Below are 15,353 nucleotides of genomic sequence, written 5' to 3' on the forward strand. Positions count from 1 at the left end.
TTTATCCATTGAGTTTGCCAAAATACCAAAACACACAACGGCGCACACATGCTTTATTTCTTATTCAAAGTTAATTTTTCACTAAGATAAAGTCATATTTAACTGAAATAGTATCAAAAAGACTTGTTGTTTATATTGCAGCACTAAAAATCTATTTTTTTTCTATGTGTAGTGACTTTACATATAATCATTTCTGAATGAAGAATAAAGGTATAGCACTGATGGTTTTAAAAAAGACAAAGTGAAATATACTTTGATCTTTGGATGAACGGGTTAGGTATACATCTACAATGATTCAGAAATAATAAACGAAAAGCATAAGACACAGACAGATCTGTAATTTTTTTGAATAATTCTCACATGATTCAAGTTTTTAATACTTTCAAACAAAATAAATAAAATCCAAAATTTAAGGAGAAGTTTTTTTTAACACAGGAATTGACAAAAATGCACAACTAAAGTAAATTAACACAAAAAGTGAATTCAAAATGAACAGAGAAGTGATGATAAATTGAATATTTAATTAGGATAATTGTTTACAGCTTCCTTTATTGAGACTTCAATCGAGTGTTTTATGATTTTTTTCTGATTTTTTTTCAAATCTTTCCCTGAATAGATGAAGGCTACCAGCACTCCTGATGCTGGCTGAATCCACTCAGGAATGACCCACAGAAGCACCTACCTGAATGAAGGTAACATGCTGTCATAGAAGTACCACGTAGCTGTTAGATAGGAGTGTTTGGCATCTGTGGAGTAGAGTCGCCATGCCGCCTGGACAAAAGAACAATCGTTTATGGTCAGGATTCAGTTCAGAGAAAACTGCAGAATGAGAAACCGCAGTTACCTGGATGAGGTTTGCAGCAGGCATCCTCCTCTTCTCAAAATGCTTCTGCCTGTGCTGCTCCTGGACCTTCAGGGCAAACCCTGAGCCTAAAATTCCCTGGTATTGAAATGATGATAAACTTGAGGTAAAATTCGTCTAAAGTGGAGGACTCACAAACTGGGGAAGTGCAGGAAACTCACTGCAGGGAGGGCGAAGAAGGACACCCCCAGGAGAGCAAAGCCGGCAGCCAGCAGCCGCCCCTGCCACGTGCGAGGGGTCTTATCACCATAACCAATGGTGGTCAAAGTTATCTAAGCATATGACGAAATACAAGAGTTAGACTGTATAGCAAATAAATGTGCTACTAAAAATATTAAAACAGTAAAAATTGAGTCATAATAGGGGACACTAAATAAAAGTCTGGTGCATACTCACAGTTCCCCACCAGAGGGAGTCTGCATAGGTACCAAAATCTGAATTGATGTCTTTCTCAGCCAGGTAGACAAGGAACGAGGCAAAAATGAGGACAAGGAAGCCAATGTACCAGGCTGTAATCAGCTCCTGTGAGGCAGAGATGTGGGCATCAATCACACCTCCCAGCATCATTCTCGCTGTCATTACTACATCGCTATCAGTATTATCGGCTGCCCTCTCCGCATAATCGCATTTGACCTGCACTTTGACTGGGCTCCGCCGTTGTGTTGCATCTTTCTATCATTAAAAGCGAACAGTGTGTGTTCTGCTGCTGACAGACGGGATTTCGGCCTTTTAACGGCAGAAATCGACCAACTGAAAGCCACAAATTGGAGGAGAAAAGGGAGTTTGATGTTTGCATTAAACTCATCATCCATCTCTGACTCTGTTTTCTTATTTGTTTACCTTAAAAACTTGCTTTAAGAGTAGATTGTGTGTATGGTTGTCACCTTGCTGTGAGCGTAAACCACTGATCCCAGTAGTTTCCAGGTGCCTCCCCGTCGGTCCATTCGAACCATGCGCAGGATCTGCAGAAAACGCATGCTGCGCAGGGCTGACGTGGCAAAGATGTTGCCCTGCGTCCCTGCAGCGATCACCGCCAGGGAAGCCACAAACACGATGAAGTCTGTAGAGAAAAGGAGTCAGGGATGAGAAATCCAGAGGAGTCGATGGACTCGTGCTTGAACTGAAACGGACCTATGACGCAAAAGGGCTTGCGGGCGAATCGGAGGCGTCCCTGCCATCCGCGATATCTGCAGCAACAGCCAGCGGCCCAGATCCTGATGAAGTACTCCATGCCAAACACCACGATCATGACAAACTCCTGCGGAGCACACAGAAACATCACCACACACCGGACATTCTGACAGGTAGAAATGCTTCTCGTTTTTTAAAGTAAACAATTCCACCTTTAACGTTTTTAAGGGAGTCTCTTTATGAGGTGTTGGTTTGAAGGAGTAACTTGTGGTCAATTAACCTTCTGAGGGTCATGAAGAGGCGGAGCTACAACATTTTATTTATAGAATTCAATTACATTTTATTTATATAGCCCAATATCACAAAAGAATTGCCTTATTGGGCTTCACGCCGGTAATCTTACAGAAGCAGGTCAATAAAATATAAACAATAGCTAAAAACTAAACAGACTAATTAAACTGGTTTTCCCTACCCCTAACCCTAACCCTAACCCTAACCCCCAGACCCTCCCTCCCAATAAGAAAAAAAACTCCTAAAAAACCTGATTCAGGAAAAAAAGAAGAAACTTTAGGGATGCCCACATAAAGGAGAGATCCTCTCCCAGGACTGTGGAACAGTGGCAAATGGAAAAGCAGAGTCTAAGCCCAGATGGATCGGCATCGACAATACAGGGCCGGAGCAAACAATTTGAGGGGCTCAAGATTTCATTTAAAATATTTCTCTTGTTATGCTCAAAGAAGCTTGTTTTGAGGATTTCTTAATCTCAAATATTGAGGAGCAAAATGGGGGCCAAGCTTTTTGCTGCCCCCCATAGCTCCGCCCCTGTGAGGAGTCTTCATACAGACCTTCCAAATGAGAATCATAAAGCCATATTTTAATTAACGTACTGTTCTCAAATTGAAGGTGTTTCCACTGAACTGTGACTCCAAATATTCCATACTTCGTCACCTGTTTTTCCAACCAGTGTACAGGTGTTTGCATTTTATCTGTTTTGCTACAATTACTTTGCTGACAGTGAGATGCTACCTAGCAAACAGCTAAACAGAACCGGATATGACAAGTCAAAACGGCTAATTGGAAAAGAGGCGAAGGGTGTGATGGAAATGTCTTAGTGTTAGTGTAATGATTGTTTTTATTATTAATCTAGTCTTGAGCAAGAAAAAAATGCAAGAAGAGAACAACCTAAGATTTTTTTTTTGCTTGTTTACATTAGACAAAATAGCAGCAACTGCTTTCCTGTCGTTTAAATTGGAGATCATTGACTGTTGTCCGTGGGATCGGTTCCTGCAAGTGACATTAAGTGACTAATCTTCTTTTTGATAATGATTGGAAAGTTCTATCTGACTGAGAAACTGAAGCCTCGTTTCCACTGAACGATCCGGTCCGTTTCGGTATTTTGAGCGATTCCATTGTAAAATCAACCCATTAAACAGTACCGAACTGGACCTCTTGAGGGCCCCCATCTGTTGTAGGTCCATAAAAAAATAGAAGAGGATAGTTGGGGCAGATTGGCAGAAAAGGACATTAGAAAGCACCAGTTTAGTGCTAAGCTAGCTATTACGTTTTCCTCTTCATGGTGGTAATCTTCTTTCAAACAACATTAAATTCCTGTTATACACGATGTACAAAAAGGAAAGCAAGAAAAAGACGTAGAATTTGACAACAATTTAAGTAACCAGGGATTAAATAATTAATTTCTAATAATCTTATTTTTTTTACTTTTATCTCCAAAAAAATGCAATGTTTTCTACTTATCTCTAATGAGGAAAAATGTATTCTATTAAAGAAAAAAAAAAGTTTTTCCTCAAGATCATGTTTTTATTGATTGGTTTTATTAAAAAAAAAGTATTCCATTATCTCAATAAAAACTGTTGTTAAGTCATGTTAACTAGTTAAAAATAATCAGTTTTTCAAATAAAACCTGTTTAAAAGATTGTAAAATTTTATATTATTAACATTAATGTACATTTTTAAGTGTCATATTAAAACCTAAGTTAAAGACCAAATTTAATGTTTTAACGTGGAATTGATCTCAAATTACACAAGTTAAAGGCAGAAAACACACAAATGTTGGCAATTCTAAACCAGATGAGTTTGTAACTTCACCAGTGGTTCATAAAACTGATTTTCAAGCAAAATTTTAGAGAAATATCATATTGGAAGTTTCATTTTTTGAGTTTACACAGAAGAGTCCAAATTCAGTCTGATACATTTACACATTTGAACCCTAACCAAAGTGCAGCCTCTTCATCTTTGAATCCAACAGTTTAATCAATCCCATAATGAGACAATATACAGCTTTTTTGTTTCTTTTTTGTATATTTTTTAACAGATTTTACTTTTATTTTATGGTTATGAATCTTGACCTCAACCTTCAAGGTAATTCACCCCATGCCTTTTTTTTTTCCAAATGTTCTCTCCCAGATTTGTATCTGGAATAATGGAGGCAGTGAGGCAGAGCATTGCCGAGATGACCATACATCAGTGTGCCACATCACAGCAGCTGCTGCTGTTTTTATGAGCGGCGTGTGGGTTCTGGAGGACGGTGCTAGATGCTTCATGGCAACTTTAAATCTCCTCTTTGTGTAACAAGTGTTTGTCATGTTGTTTCAACAGAGCATTCAAGTAATCTATTTGGCTTAAACTATCATATCGCTGTTTATGAATAGCTTAATGTCCTCACGGTTGCGTAGCAATATCTAAAATAATCAAAGAGGTGTAAAAGAACGAGGTTGTGGAAGAGAGAATTACATAAACGTGTAGAAAAATAAAAAGTAAAAAAATGTGTAGTGGTAAATATTCCTATTTGTATGTGATACATGCATTTCTAAGACCCCTATCTCATTAGCATGATCACTTTTTTACATTTAAAATCCACTATATAACTTGATCAATGTTTTTTTCCCTGTAGTTCATCGTCAGTCCACTAGGGGCAATAGAAGGGCTTTTCCTGCTCATTTTAAAATGGCTGCCCCCATGTTATCTCAAAAATGATTTTGGCGGGAAAAGGTTTTGCTTATTTTCAAACTTTATGGTGAAAATTACTCAAATATTGGTATTATTTTTTTTAAATAACTACTTGCTGTATTGGAAAAATACTACATTTGTTGATAATTAATTATTTATAATACAGTTGAACCATGTTAAAAACGTGTGGAACAACTTTGAGGGATTTAGTAAATAGAGTTTGTTTCTTAACACTCATGTCAACGTTTTACGTCGTAACTAATATTTTTATGAGTAAATAATCACCCAATGTAACATAATTATAACTATCTCTATCTCATTAAAAATATTTGCATAACTTTATTAATAGATTTTATCTTAAAAAATCTAAAACAACACAAAATGTATTTTTCTGTCAATTTTTTGATGTACTGGGATATACAAAATTAAAATAGCCTCAAACAAAATTATTATGACTTTTTTACTCTTATGATTTTTCAGGTTTTTCAACCATTAATATTTTTTATATAAATAAAATGACTACTGTAAATTAATAAAAACACATTTAAATTTTAGAGTTTAAGTGTTAAAAAATTAAATCAGGTGCACTAAAGGCACAAGTGTCTATTTGGGTAATTACAAAAGCGACGGGCTGCTAGAGGGAAGACGATTGATCTGAGGTGAACTGATGGAAAAGTCATTAAGTAACACATAAAGATGGCCAAGTGGGCAGGAGGAGTGGGAGAGGTGGTTAAGTCAAGTCAAGGAGCAAAAAGCAAGTGTCCATTACTTTTCACTAAAGGAGCTGAAGCATAGAGGAAGAGAGATTAAAGGATAGGCTGTTTGGATTAGTGCATCATGGTTGGGATTTTTCCGCACAGTCGACAGCACCTGAATCCACCACCTGCTTACGCAGCTATCTGTGCCTTTAGCATGAGCTGATGTGAATACTCGGCCGTTTGTGAGAAGTGGGGCAAAAACGGAAAATGTTTTCTTATGTTTGTTATCCTAGACATTAAAGAAGCAGGAGAACAAGGTCTTACCAAGATGAAGAGGCCCTGGTTGGCCATTTTCTGGTGGTCGGGGATGGTGGAAAACACTGACAACACCAAGCAGCTGAACACTAGAAGGAAACTGAAAAAAAATAGAAAGTCATATAAACTCTAGAAAAGTCATGGGTTTTTAAGAGTCCACTTTAAATAAAAGTAATTGAAATAAGAAGAGTTCACTCTCTGCATGATTAGCCAACAGAGAAATAAATGGCAAATAGACTTAATGATCCACGACAGTACAAACACAGCTCAGTCAGTGAGAGAGTGAAGGAGCAGAGTCACTTTCTAAAATGGGAGTTTCACTTAAACAAAAAGTAGGGATGTAAAGGATACAGAGACATGCTGAAAAATCAATCTAGTTATGAGAAAAACAGCAGTATCTGTTGAAAACCACAGATGCAAACAAGATCACGCTGGTAAAAAGGTATCAAATTGATCGGGAACTACATAATCGGTTCTTGTCCGACTTTGTCAGTTTAGCTTCCTGCTCTTTACTGTGTTTGCCTTTGTATGTGACGCCAACAAAAATATGTCCATCATAAGCTTGTTTCAAGTCAGGCTAATTTCAATTGGCTGGAGGTGAGCTACGCCGATCCAATGGATGTGTGTTGTGCACTAAACATATGATGAGCTTTTATTTTCACAGCACTTCAAACAATATTTGAATAAATTAATGTGACACTTTTTTTTAGCCACAAAGAAGAAAAGAGTCTTTTTTTGAGGGGCACAGGGACCCAGTTAGGCAGCAGCATCAAGGGTCTTGCCTAAGGACCCAATCTGGGTGGGGATCAATGGACAACCCTGGGAATCGAACCCAGGACTTCACCTAGCCCACTGAGCCACCCAGCCACCTCAGTCTGATACCTCTAAAACAAACCTTACTGTGACTATGCCAACTGAAACATTGTTAGAACCGTGTAAAAAAAAGTACAGTCTGACACAGATACACGTTAGGGTATTTCCAATATCTGTAACTTCTAACCTTGTTTGGGACATGTAAAAAAAAAACGACTGTTACTGCTAAAAAAACAAAAAAATTAAGCACCGCTAAACACTAGCATATGTACAATTACTCTCAACCTGGTTTGTAACTTTTTAAAAAACACACTGACAATTTGAAAGAGTGCAGTATACCTCTCAGAATAAACTCAACATCAGTAAACACAACCAGAATACATAAGGAGCTCCAGATTATAGGGCGCACAAGGCTTTCAAGTGGACCTTATATTGTGAAAAATAGGGTAATATTCAGACGGTATCAATTTCTGTAAAATTATTGGATTGTCTTGTACTTGTTAAATCTTCTTGTTAAATTGTTTATGTATTGATTTCTCAGAAACGGGCAAACGGGTGGATACAAGTGTAGCAGCTTGTGGTGCACCAAGTGCACCACAGAGCTAAATCAGGGTCAGGCAGGCAGAGGTCAAACATGAGCCTGAGGGGATCAGAGAACAACCAGAGTGGTCGAGGGTCGGGGCAGGCGGCAGACGAAGCAGGGTCAGATGAAACAGAAGATCAGGTCAGGATAAGATGATGCAGGCAGAGTGGCACAAACACAACTTCACACTGAGCTCTGACTAAATACTGCTGGGAGTGACAGCAGGGGCTGATGGGAAGTGTAGTGTGGAGGGGGAAGGATACACAACACAAACAAAATGGTGAATGGCGTATACATACTTGTGTAGTACTTTACTGTCTTCTTAGAAGGCCCAAAGTATTTTACAGTCACAGCCCCGTTCACCCATGCACAGAATTATTCACACACTGATGGCAGCTCCACTGCCGAACACTGGTGCCAACCGATAACCACCAGGAGCAATGTGACGTTCAGTGTCCTGCCAAAGGACACTTAGTCACATTGGCAGGCAGGGCAGGAATCGAACCTGCTATCTCGCCATTGGAGGTTGACTGTTCTACCTGTGCTCTAGCTCTGCAACATGGCTGCCCAAAAAGGTATAATTTATCAGAAAATTCTATTTATATAGAATGCCATCTGCTATACAATGTATTTAAAACAAAAAATAAATAAAAGTTAAGAATCTGAAGAAAACTTGGTATCTAAAAGTAAATTACCTTTCAACTGGAAAAAAATATTATGAAATTATTTGGAAAAAATAGCATCTTAGACTTTTAAAAAAAAACAAAAATATTGATTTAAAAGAAATCCAGCTGTGATCTTTTCTTTTTAGTTTCAAACTCCTTTTGGAGACGAATTGGAAACGGTGTTTTTAACAAAGCAAACCATGACCCCGTAGATGCTGCGTTGCCCACGCTAACAAGGAAGGTCTGTCTGGGTTCAGGATTGAAATAATCCTTCACTGTGACAAACACAGACTCCAAACCTTCATTTCACGTCAGACTTAATTACATTGTTTTGTACTTGTGCAGTAAAATGAAGGGTTGAAAAGATTCTGTTCTGTAAAGTCAGCTTAAAAAAAAAAATCAACACATTTTCTGGTAAAACAGTTAAATCTCATCGTGTTCATTGGTTTGAAATAGTGTGGTGCTTAAAAACAGCTGAAAAAAGCCCAATCTGTTAGACATTTTAATAAACGTTAAGCATGTTGGCTGCAGTTTTTGATGAAACGTTAAAAGTCAACCTTAAATTTATTCCTTATTACACATTTTATGCCATAAAACTTGGTGAGAAGTCTCTATTTTTGACAATTTAATTTGAGTTCTGAATCCTGTAAAAATATTTACAATTATATTCTCAAAACTAGAAGATCCTGGGGATTTAAGTGTAAGAAATAAATCCTTAAGTCCACTTATTAAGTCACTTTGGCTATAAGAAGTGTTTTAAGTTGATTTAACAAGCCTGGAACTAGTCTAACCATAGTAAGGCAATCACAGCGAGCTGCATAGGTCTGATGGGAACCAGGCAGTCCTGTAATACTGCAAGGCTTCACCTGCAAAGCCCCTTGTGTGTTTATGCGCGACACACCAGCCCTGCAGCTCAGCAACAAGAACCATAACCTAAATATCAACGTTTCTGTGAGTGAAAACTCAACAGCCAGCTGGGCAGGATTAGCTTTTATGGCAGCTGTGGGTCTGCGTGTTCAAACTGCAGAGCGCTTGCTGGACGCCTGAACCAGTTCACAAAGCCGCAAATAAAAGCGACCTCTCTTCTCGATTAGCTATGGGATCAACAGAACTCCTTAGATTAATGAGGGTGGAAATCAAATCCACCTTAAAAAAGTTCCATCAAAAGGTTGCTATAGAGATGTTGAGCAAGGTTGGAGAACTAGGAAGGAAACACAAAAACCCAGCAGAGGTTAATTTCTAGAGTCTCCTCTTATTGCAACACAAACTAAACACTCCTCCAAAAAGCATTCTGACCAAACAATAAAACCACCTGAGTTTCAGTTGTTTTATAAATTTCAGCCTTTATTTCTTTTATCCTAAAATAGATTGCTCAGTCAGCAAAATTTCAGCTTGCTGACTGTGGTTAAGGTCGTGGCGTAGACATCCACACTGGACCGAGGATCTCTTACATCACCCAGATTCTGACTCGGATTCGCCCTCACAGCTTGTCAGCTTGAGTTTGAATTAAAGTTCAATTTAAATTTAAGTTTAATTAAAGGTGTTCTGAGAATGGGTGATTGAGACAGGACGAGGTAAAGTCCCTCATGCATGCATTTCTTAACCCCTTCATACCATATGGAATTCACAACATACCATTTAAGATTTTTTTAATAGAATTGCAAATAAATTTTGGTACAAAAGGGTGAAAAAATCAATACATTTTATTTAAATAACCCCCTGTCCCTTAGTGAAAATGTTCAAACCATAGGAATCAATGGCCGTTTTTGTAAATTTTTTTTTGTTAGTCATTTTAACATAGTATTTATTGCTCATATTATAAAACCAGTTGGGGTGTAATGAGTCATTATAACAACAATTCCATTCATATCACAATTTGTCTTTCCGATCTAATTCATTTTGATCCGATCGACCTTAAATCGATCCAGGACATCTTTAGCCAAACTTCCACCAGTGTGACTCAGAGATAAATACCTGGTACTGAACAGTGCAGGTGAAGTTGACCAGATTCCTTGTATTTCTTCAAGATAATCAAGTTAAATTAAATATGGTACAAACAAACAAGTAAACAAGAATGAATGACAAATTCATTCACATTTTAGTTTCATAAAGTTCAGCCTAATGTTGTTTTTCCACATCAAAATATTATATTATTAGAACATTATACCACACTGTGTAGTCACATGACTTTACAAAATTCAAAGTATTTTCACACATTGGTATTTGATTGTATTTTTATATCATAGTAAAAATAAATCTACCAGGCCTAAAGCCAAATAGTATTTTCCAAGATCGATACAATCAATTTGTTTCATTTTGAAACAATTTTCTAACTGTACAAGGCGGCACACAGATTGATCTGGTTGTATACATCGATTTATTGATTAACTGATGTATCGTCACGCCTACTTTTGGTTTGTCTTTTAAAAAGAACCTAGCATCTCTGAAAATAAAATAAAACAAAATATCCTCTGTGCCAAACCCAATCATCTCAGTGAAAGTATCTTCTTCTTCTATGGCATCTGACGTTCAATGAGAGCGAGCTGATTGGCTGAGACCACCCCTGAAGGGAAAGCCTTCAGGACCAATGTCTGATGTCAAATTTGTTGTAGCTCCTCCTCATGGTTATATATGGAGATGGAATGGCTCACTTAGAGCACATTTTTAAAGATATGCAGAACTGAAGACAGAGACAAGGTGGAAGGAATGAAATAGCAGGTTGGATCTACATAAAAAGGGGGAACTAGGACAGTTAGAAAGTTGAATTTGCAGCTGGTGTCTTCACTTTTAAAGGAAATGATGCAAATGTTTAGATGAGAGTACCGTGTTCCCAGGACGGGATTGAGATATCGTCCTAACACTCCCCTAAAGAGCGTCGTGACCGGATAGTTTGAAAAACTTGTCATTTCTTTTCTAAATAACAGCTACTTTGTCATCCTAAGTAGGAGGCCTTAGTCAGCCACTTCTCAGACTGCTGCTGTCTCGTCTGCCACACTTTGCAACCGACCAGACACCACAAATAGAAAGACGAAGTAAGACTCGGGCCGGCCATGAAGACACCGGATCCCAAGTGTGAAACAGATCACATCAAGCGTGAACAAACCCCCCCTCCGCCGCCCCAAATTAACACCTTATATTTCTCAGCCCAGTGGTGTGTGCTCATGCTCCGGCTCCAGAAGAAATCATTTGCAAAAATGCTATCACGACTTAGTGCAAACAATGCATTTTAGCACTTCATCATCTGAGTAATGTGCTGACCGAACCACCTGCCTTTTTCCGCTCAATTAACTCAAAGCACTGCGTTGGTCCGCAAAGAGAAGATTAGGGTCGGCTGCCATCTTTGGCTGTTGCTCTCACTGACTTTAAGACAGGAAAGACAGTCAGCTGAATTGACTGCTTCACTTTTCCGTAGCGCAGACATAACATTCCTGTAATAACAAGTTAAGGCTCTGGATTTGAGCGCAAGCCAAACCACTTCTTTACTTACAATGATTCAAATAAAGCTTAATGAGTTATTGTCTGTGTTGAGTGTTGAGTGATGAATCATCTTCTTTTTCAGACAACAAACAGGTCTAAAGCACATTTCTGCCAAATTATGGCTCCAAAACACCGCTTACACTATCTGTGCTGACAGAGTAAATGTCAAAGTCCTGCCTGGAAACAAGCAAAAGTTTAATGGAACTTTTCCTCCATTCCTTTTATGAAAATGAAGTTTAAAATTGCATTTCTGATCATTTTCCTATTTAAATTGTTGTGAATCAGGAGCATACAAAACAAATGTTTGGAAAACCTTGAAGGTGTGAGAAGCTACAACAGTACGCCACAGGATCCCTGCTCCTCTCCATTCCAGTAGTATAAACCTGCAGGCTTGGAGACCCAGCAGCGTTCTCAGGACCGCATTCTCAGGACCGCATTCTCAGGACCCAGGCTTTTTTAACACAGCACCCCTACTGGTTAGAGTGTGTTTTGTTATTTTCTGAAGACTTTACGAGGCACATTGTCCTCCAACCAGTAGGGGCGCTGTGTTAAAAAAAGCCTGGGTCCTGAGAATGCGGTCCTGAGAAACTGTACAATTGGATAGTTCCAACAGTGCTAGTCATTTTTGTTGAACCGGTAAAAATTGGGGGTGTAAGCTAGCAGGAGAGAGCGTAAACAGATGGATGATGGGAAGTGGGGGAGGGGTAACTCCATGCCAACAGTACCACTCAGAGGCAAATTTTCTGGAGAAACTATGGCCTAAAAAATGACAATTTGTTTTTTATTTTATTTTGCCAAAAAAAATGATTGGTCTTTAAACAAACTATTTTTGGGGATTATTTATGTTTTGTCACTAAATTAATATGTCAAAAAGAACTAAATAAAAGGGAAGATTTTGAGTTGCCTATTCTAACTCTCTTTTTTGTTCTTTAGGAAAGTTTTTCATAATTTTTGCTAACAATGACTTTTAAATACAGAAAAGTAAATCTTCCTGAATGACTTCAGATTAATCAGTTCTTGCCAACAAAAGAGCTTCAGATCAGCATGTGGCGCTCTCGAAGAAAGAGACGTGAAAGGGCGCAGCGGAGATATCCCACGTGTAAGCAAATACATACATCTGAAAAATAATTATATATATCCATGAGCAGACATTAGGGCCATGCGTCTGCTGCATGTGGAGAGGGAGTCGTGTTTCTGCTGAGGTAGCATTTTCAGCTGCATTGCCTTCCATTCATCTCAGGACCAGCATCCATCCTGCCCTTTCGGGGAAACGTCCATAAAGACTGAAGCATCAGTTCCACCAAATCAGCAGGACTGGTCTCACGGCACATCAGTCGGAGCACTGCTCGGCCTTGGCTACATTCTGCCTCAACAGCATCTGTTGACTTTTTTTGTGTGCATTGTGTAACATATGGTTATTTCTGAGCACACAGAGTGTTGCAATTAGTCATACCTTTACCTGACACCATAAACATAAAACCTCATCCCCGTGGAGAGAACAAAAAGGTGACAAAGTAGAGGATCAAAAAACCAACGCGCATAATTTACCTAGATTTAGTTAAATAAGACAGAAAAATGTGCGTGATTGAAACTGAAATCTAGTGTGACAATGGATGAGGGCAGATGTAATCTGAAACAAGATGTATCTTAAAAAGGAAAAAAACAACACTTACGTTAATGCAGATAACTAATATAACACAGACAACCCTATTAAAAAACTATATAAAAAAGTTCACAACTGAAATATTAAAGTCGGAATCCTTTAAACTAAACCTATCCCACATATGTTGAGATAGAATGCAAACCAAGACCTAAAACATGAACTTATTGTCACACTATTTGTTTTATTTATTTACCGGTATATGACCAACGTGTCTTTGTGTTTCAAACTGAATCAATTCTCATTTCTCAACAATACAAAACAGATATAAAAAGTCAAAGCATCAAGGAGCAAATAAATGGGAAAAAATATATATATAATTTGATGTAAACAAGGAAAACTTTTAACAATTGCATTATAAAAGTGTCTCTAAATTGTCCCTTCAACCAACAGTAGCTGGGATAGGCTCCAGCAACCCTGTGACCATGAAAGGGATACAGCGGATTCTGAAGATGGAGGGATGGGAGGAAGTCTGAATAAAACGTGTGCAGAGACTACTTGCATGGTGCTAATATACAAGTATCTAAAATATTAGCATATTTGTCACTAAACTATATGTTTTTTTTATGTATTTGATGAACATTTCTTCATCGTTTAACCCTACAGCACTATCACACTGGGTAAAGTCTTTTGAATCTTTTTTTCTTTTTTTTTTTTGGAATTTTTTTCTTCTCAAATTCTTAGTTTTTTAGTAATTCTCAAACATGTTTTTTAGGATCTTTGTATGTTTTTATTTTCCTTTTTCTTACATCAGCCATAGTAAGAAAACAAATAAGAAATATTCTCTGTATTTCATCATGTGTTGTCATATTTTAATCCACTTTTTACGGCAAATACTTTTTATTGGGTATATTATGTCGGTGAAAAAATTACCCTGCAAACGTGATGATGTAACTTTTTATAGCGGAAGTGTTTTAAGGTTAAACAGGATTGCTTCTCATTCTCAAATGAATAAGACAAAGCATCAAGGAGCAGATTATTGTAGTTTAACTTCTTGATGCCTGAATTTATTTTCAACCATGATAAAAAACATTTTCCTTACATATTAATAAATGAAGGCACTTTTGGAACCAAAGGGGTTTGATTCATATTTGCCTCCATGGGTTTAGATAAAGTGAAAGAGGTTATAGGACTACTGTAATATAAGGCACAAGAAAAAGTTAAAACATTTTAATTATGAAGAATTTAAGATTAACACTGTGTTTCTGAGTATTTCTTTATTCAAATCGTTGTGAATGAGGAGCAGATGAACATGTCCAGTTGTGACACAGCGATTGAAATGGGCAGATCAAAGTCTCCCATCCATTTCAATGTATCCACTTGCAGACAAATCAATGCATTAATATCATCATTATCCATGTCTGAGCTTGTTTATGGCCTTAAAACTATATGGTTGGATGGGTCTGATATCAATTTAATAATTTTTTTGCTACGCTAAAGTTAGCTTAGGGAGGGGCTAAGCTAGCAAGAGAGAGAGTAAACAAGGGGATGATGGGATATCATTCGAGAGTTACTTCCGCACCAGCAGTCCTGCTCAAAACTCAGAGGCAAATTTCAGAATAAGTTTTTGATTTAGGCTAAAAACTGCAGAATCATTAATAAAAACCACTGGGAACATTTTTACAAAAGATCAAAATATAGTTGAAGTGGGATTTTAGCCGCATCATGAAGGGGAGACTTTAAAGAAATTGTTTCTTGTTGCATTGTTTTTTTATGTATATGAGTAAAATAGGAAGAGATATAGAAATATGAGAAATGAAACATAACACAAAGAACAGAACATGCTAACAAGTGAACGGTGATTTTGTTACTCTATTATCCACTTCAACCTGCAGTGCACACATGTTTCAGTCTGTCTTCAAGCCTGCAAAGCTCCAGAGGGCCATGGAAGTGCAGACAGCAAACAAATGCTCAGCAGCCTGTACAGCACCCAGACAGCGTTTAATGGATGCTAGGCAAAAGGTGCTTTTACTGATGTTTTCCTGTAAGCATATGGAAGTGAAAATTGAGATCCCACATTACTTTGACTGGCCCTCAGAACGCTGAAGAGAGATGAAAAGTTCTAGTAAACATGGATGACATTGTGAGTTCCAGCATCACACTCTTTTTGTGTGTGTTTGTTTTGTGTGTAAGCACTTTCTGCCGCGCGCCAGCCACCGTAGAGTAAAGTGGAGCTGCCGGA

General features: G+C 37.9%; 1 protein-coding gene across 2 annotated transcripts in view; it reads right to left on the reverse strand.

The window, feature by feature from the left end:
* Positions 1-15,353, reverse strand: part of LOC112163171 (potassium voltage-gated channel subfamily KQT member 4) — a 58,069-nt gene that overhangs the window by 18,538 nt on the left and 24,178 nt on the right. For both annotated transcript variants that reach the window (XM_024299416.2, XM_036214249.1), the window contains exons 2-8: positions 5,983-6,073; positions 1,994-2,120; positions 1,747-1,922; positions 1,259-1,384; positions 1,024-1,134; positions 845-940; positions 683-771 (exon numbers count right to left, since the gene is read on the reverse strand). In XM_024299416.2, coding sequence (XP_024155184.1) covers positions 683-771; positions 845-940; positions 1,024-1,134; positions 1,259-1,384; positions 1,747-1,922; positions 1,994-2,120; positions 5,983-6,073 — 816 coding nt within the window. The remainder of the gene's footprint in view (positions 1-682; positions 772-844; positions 941-1,023; positions 1,135-1,258; positions 1,385-1,746; positions 1,923-1,993; positions 2,121-5,982; positions 6,074-15,353) is intronic.

The sequence above is a fragment of the Oryzias melastigma genome, linkage group LG11, assembly GCF_002922805.2.
Source record: "Oryzias melastigma strain HK-1 linkage group LG11, ASM292280v2, whole genome shotgun sequence".
NCBI classification, from domain to species: Eukaryota; Metazoa; Chordata; class Actinopteri; order Beloniformes; family Adrianichthyidae; genus Oryzias; species Oryzias melastigma.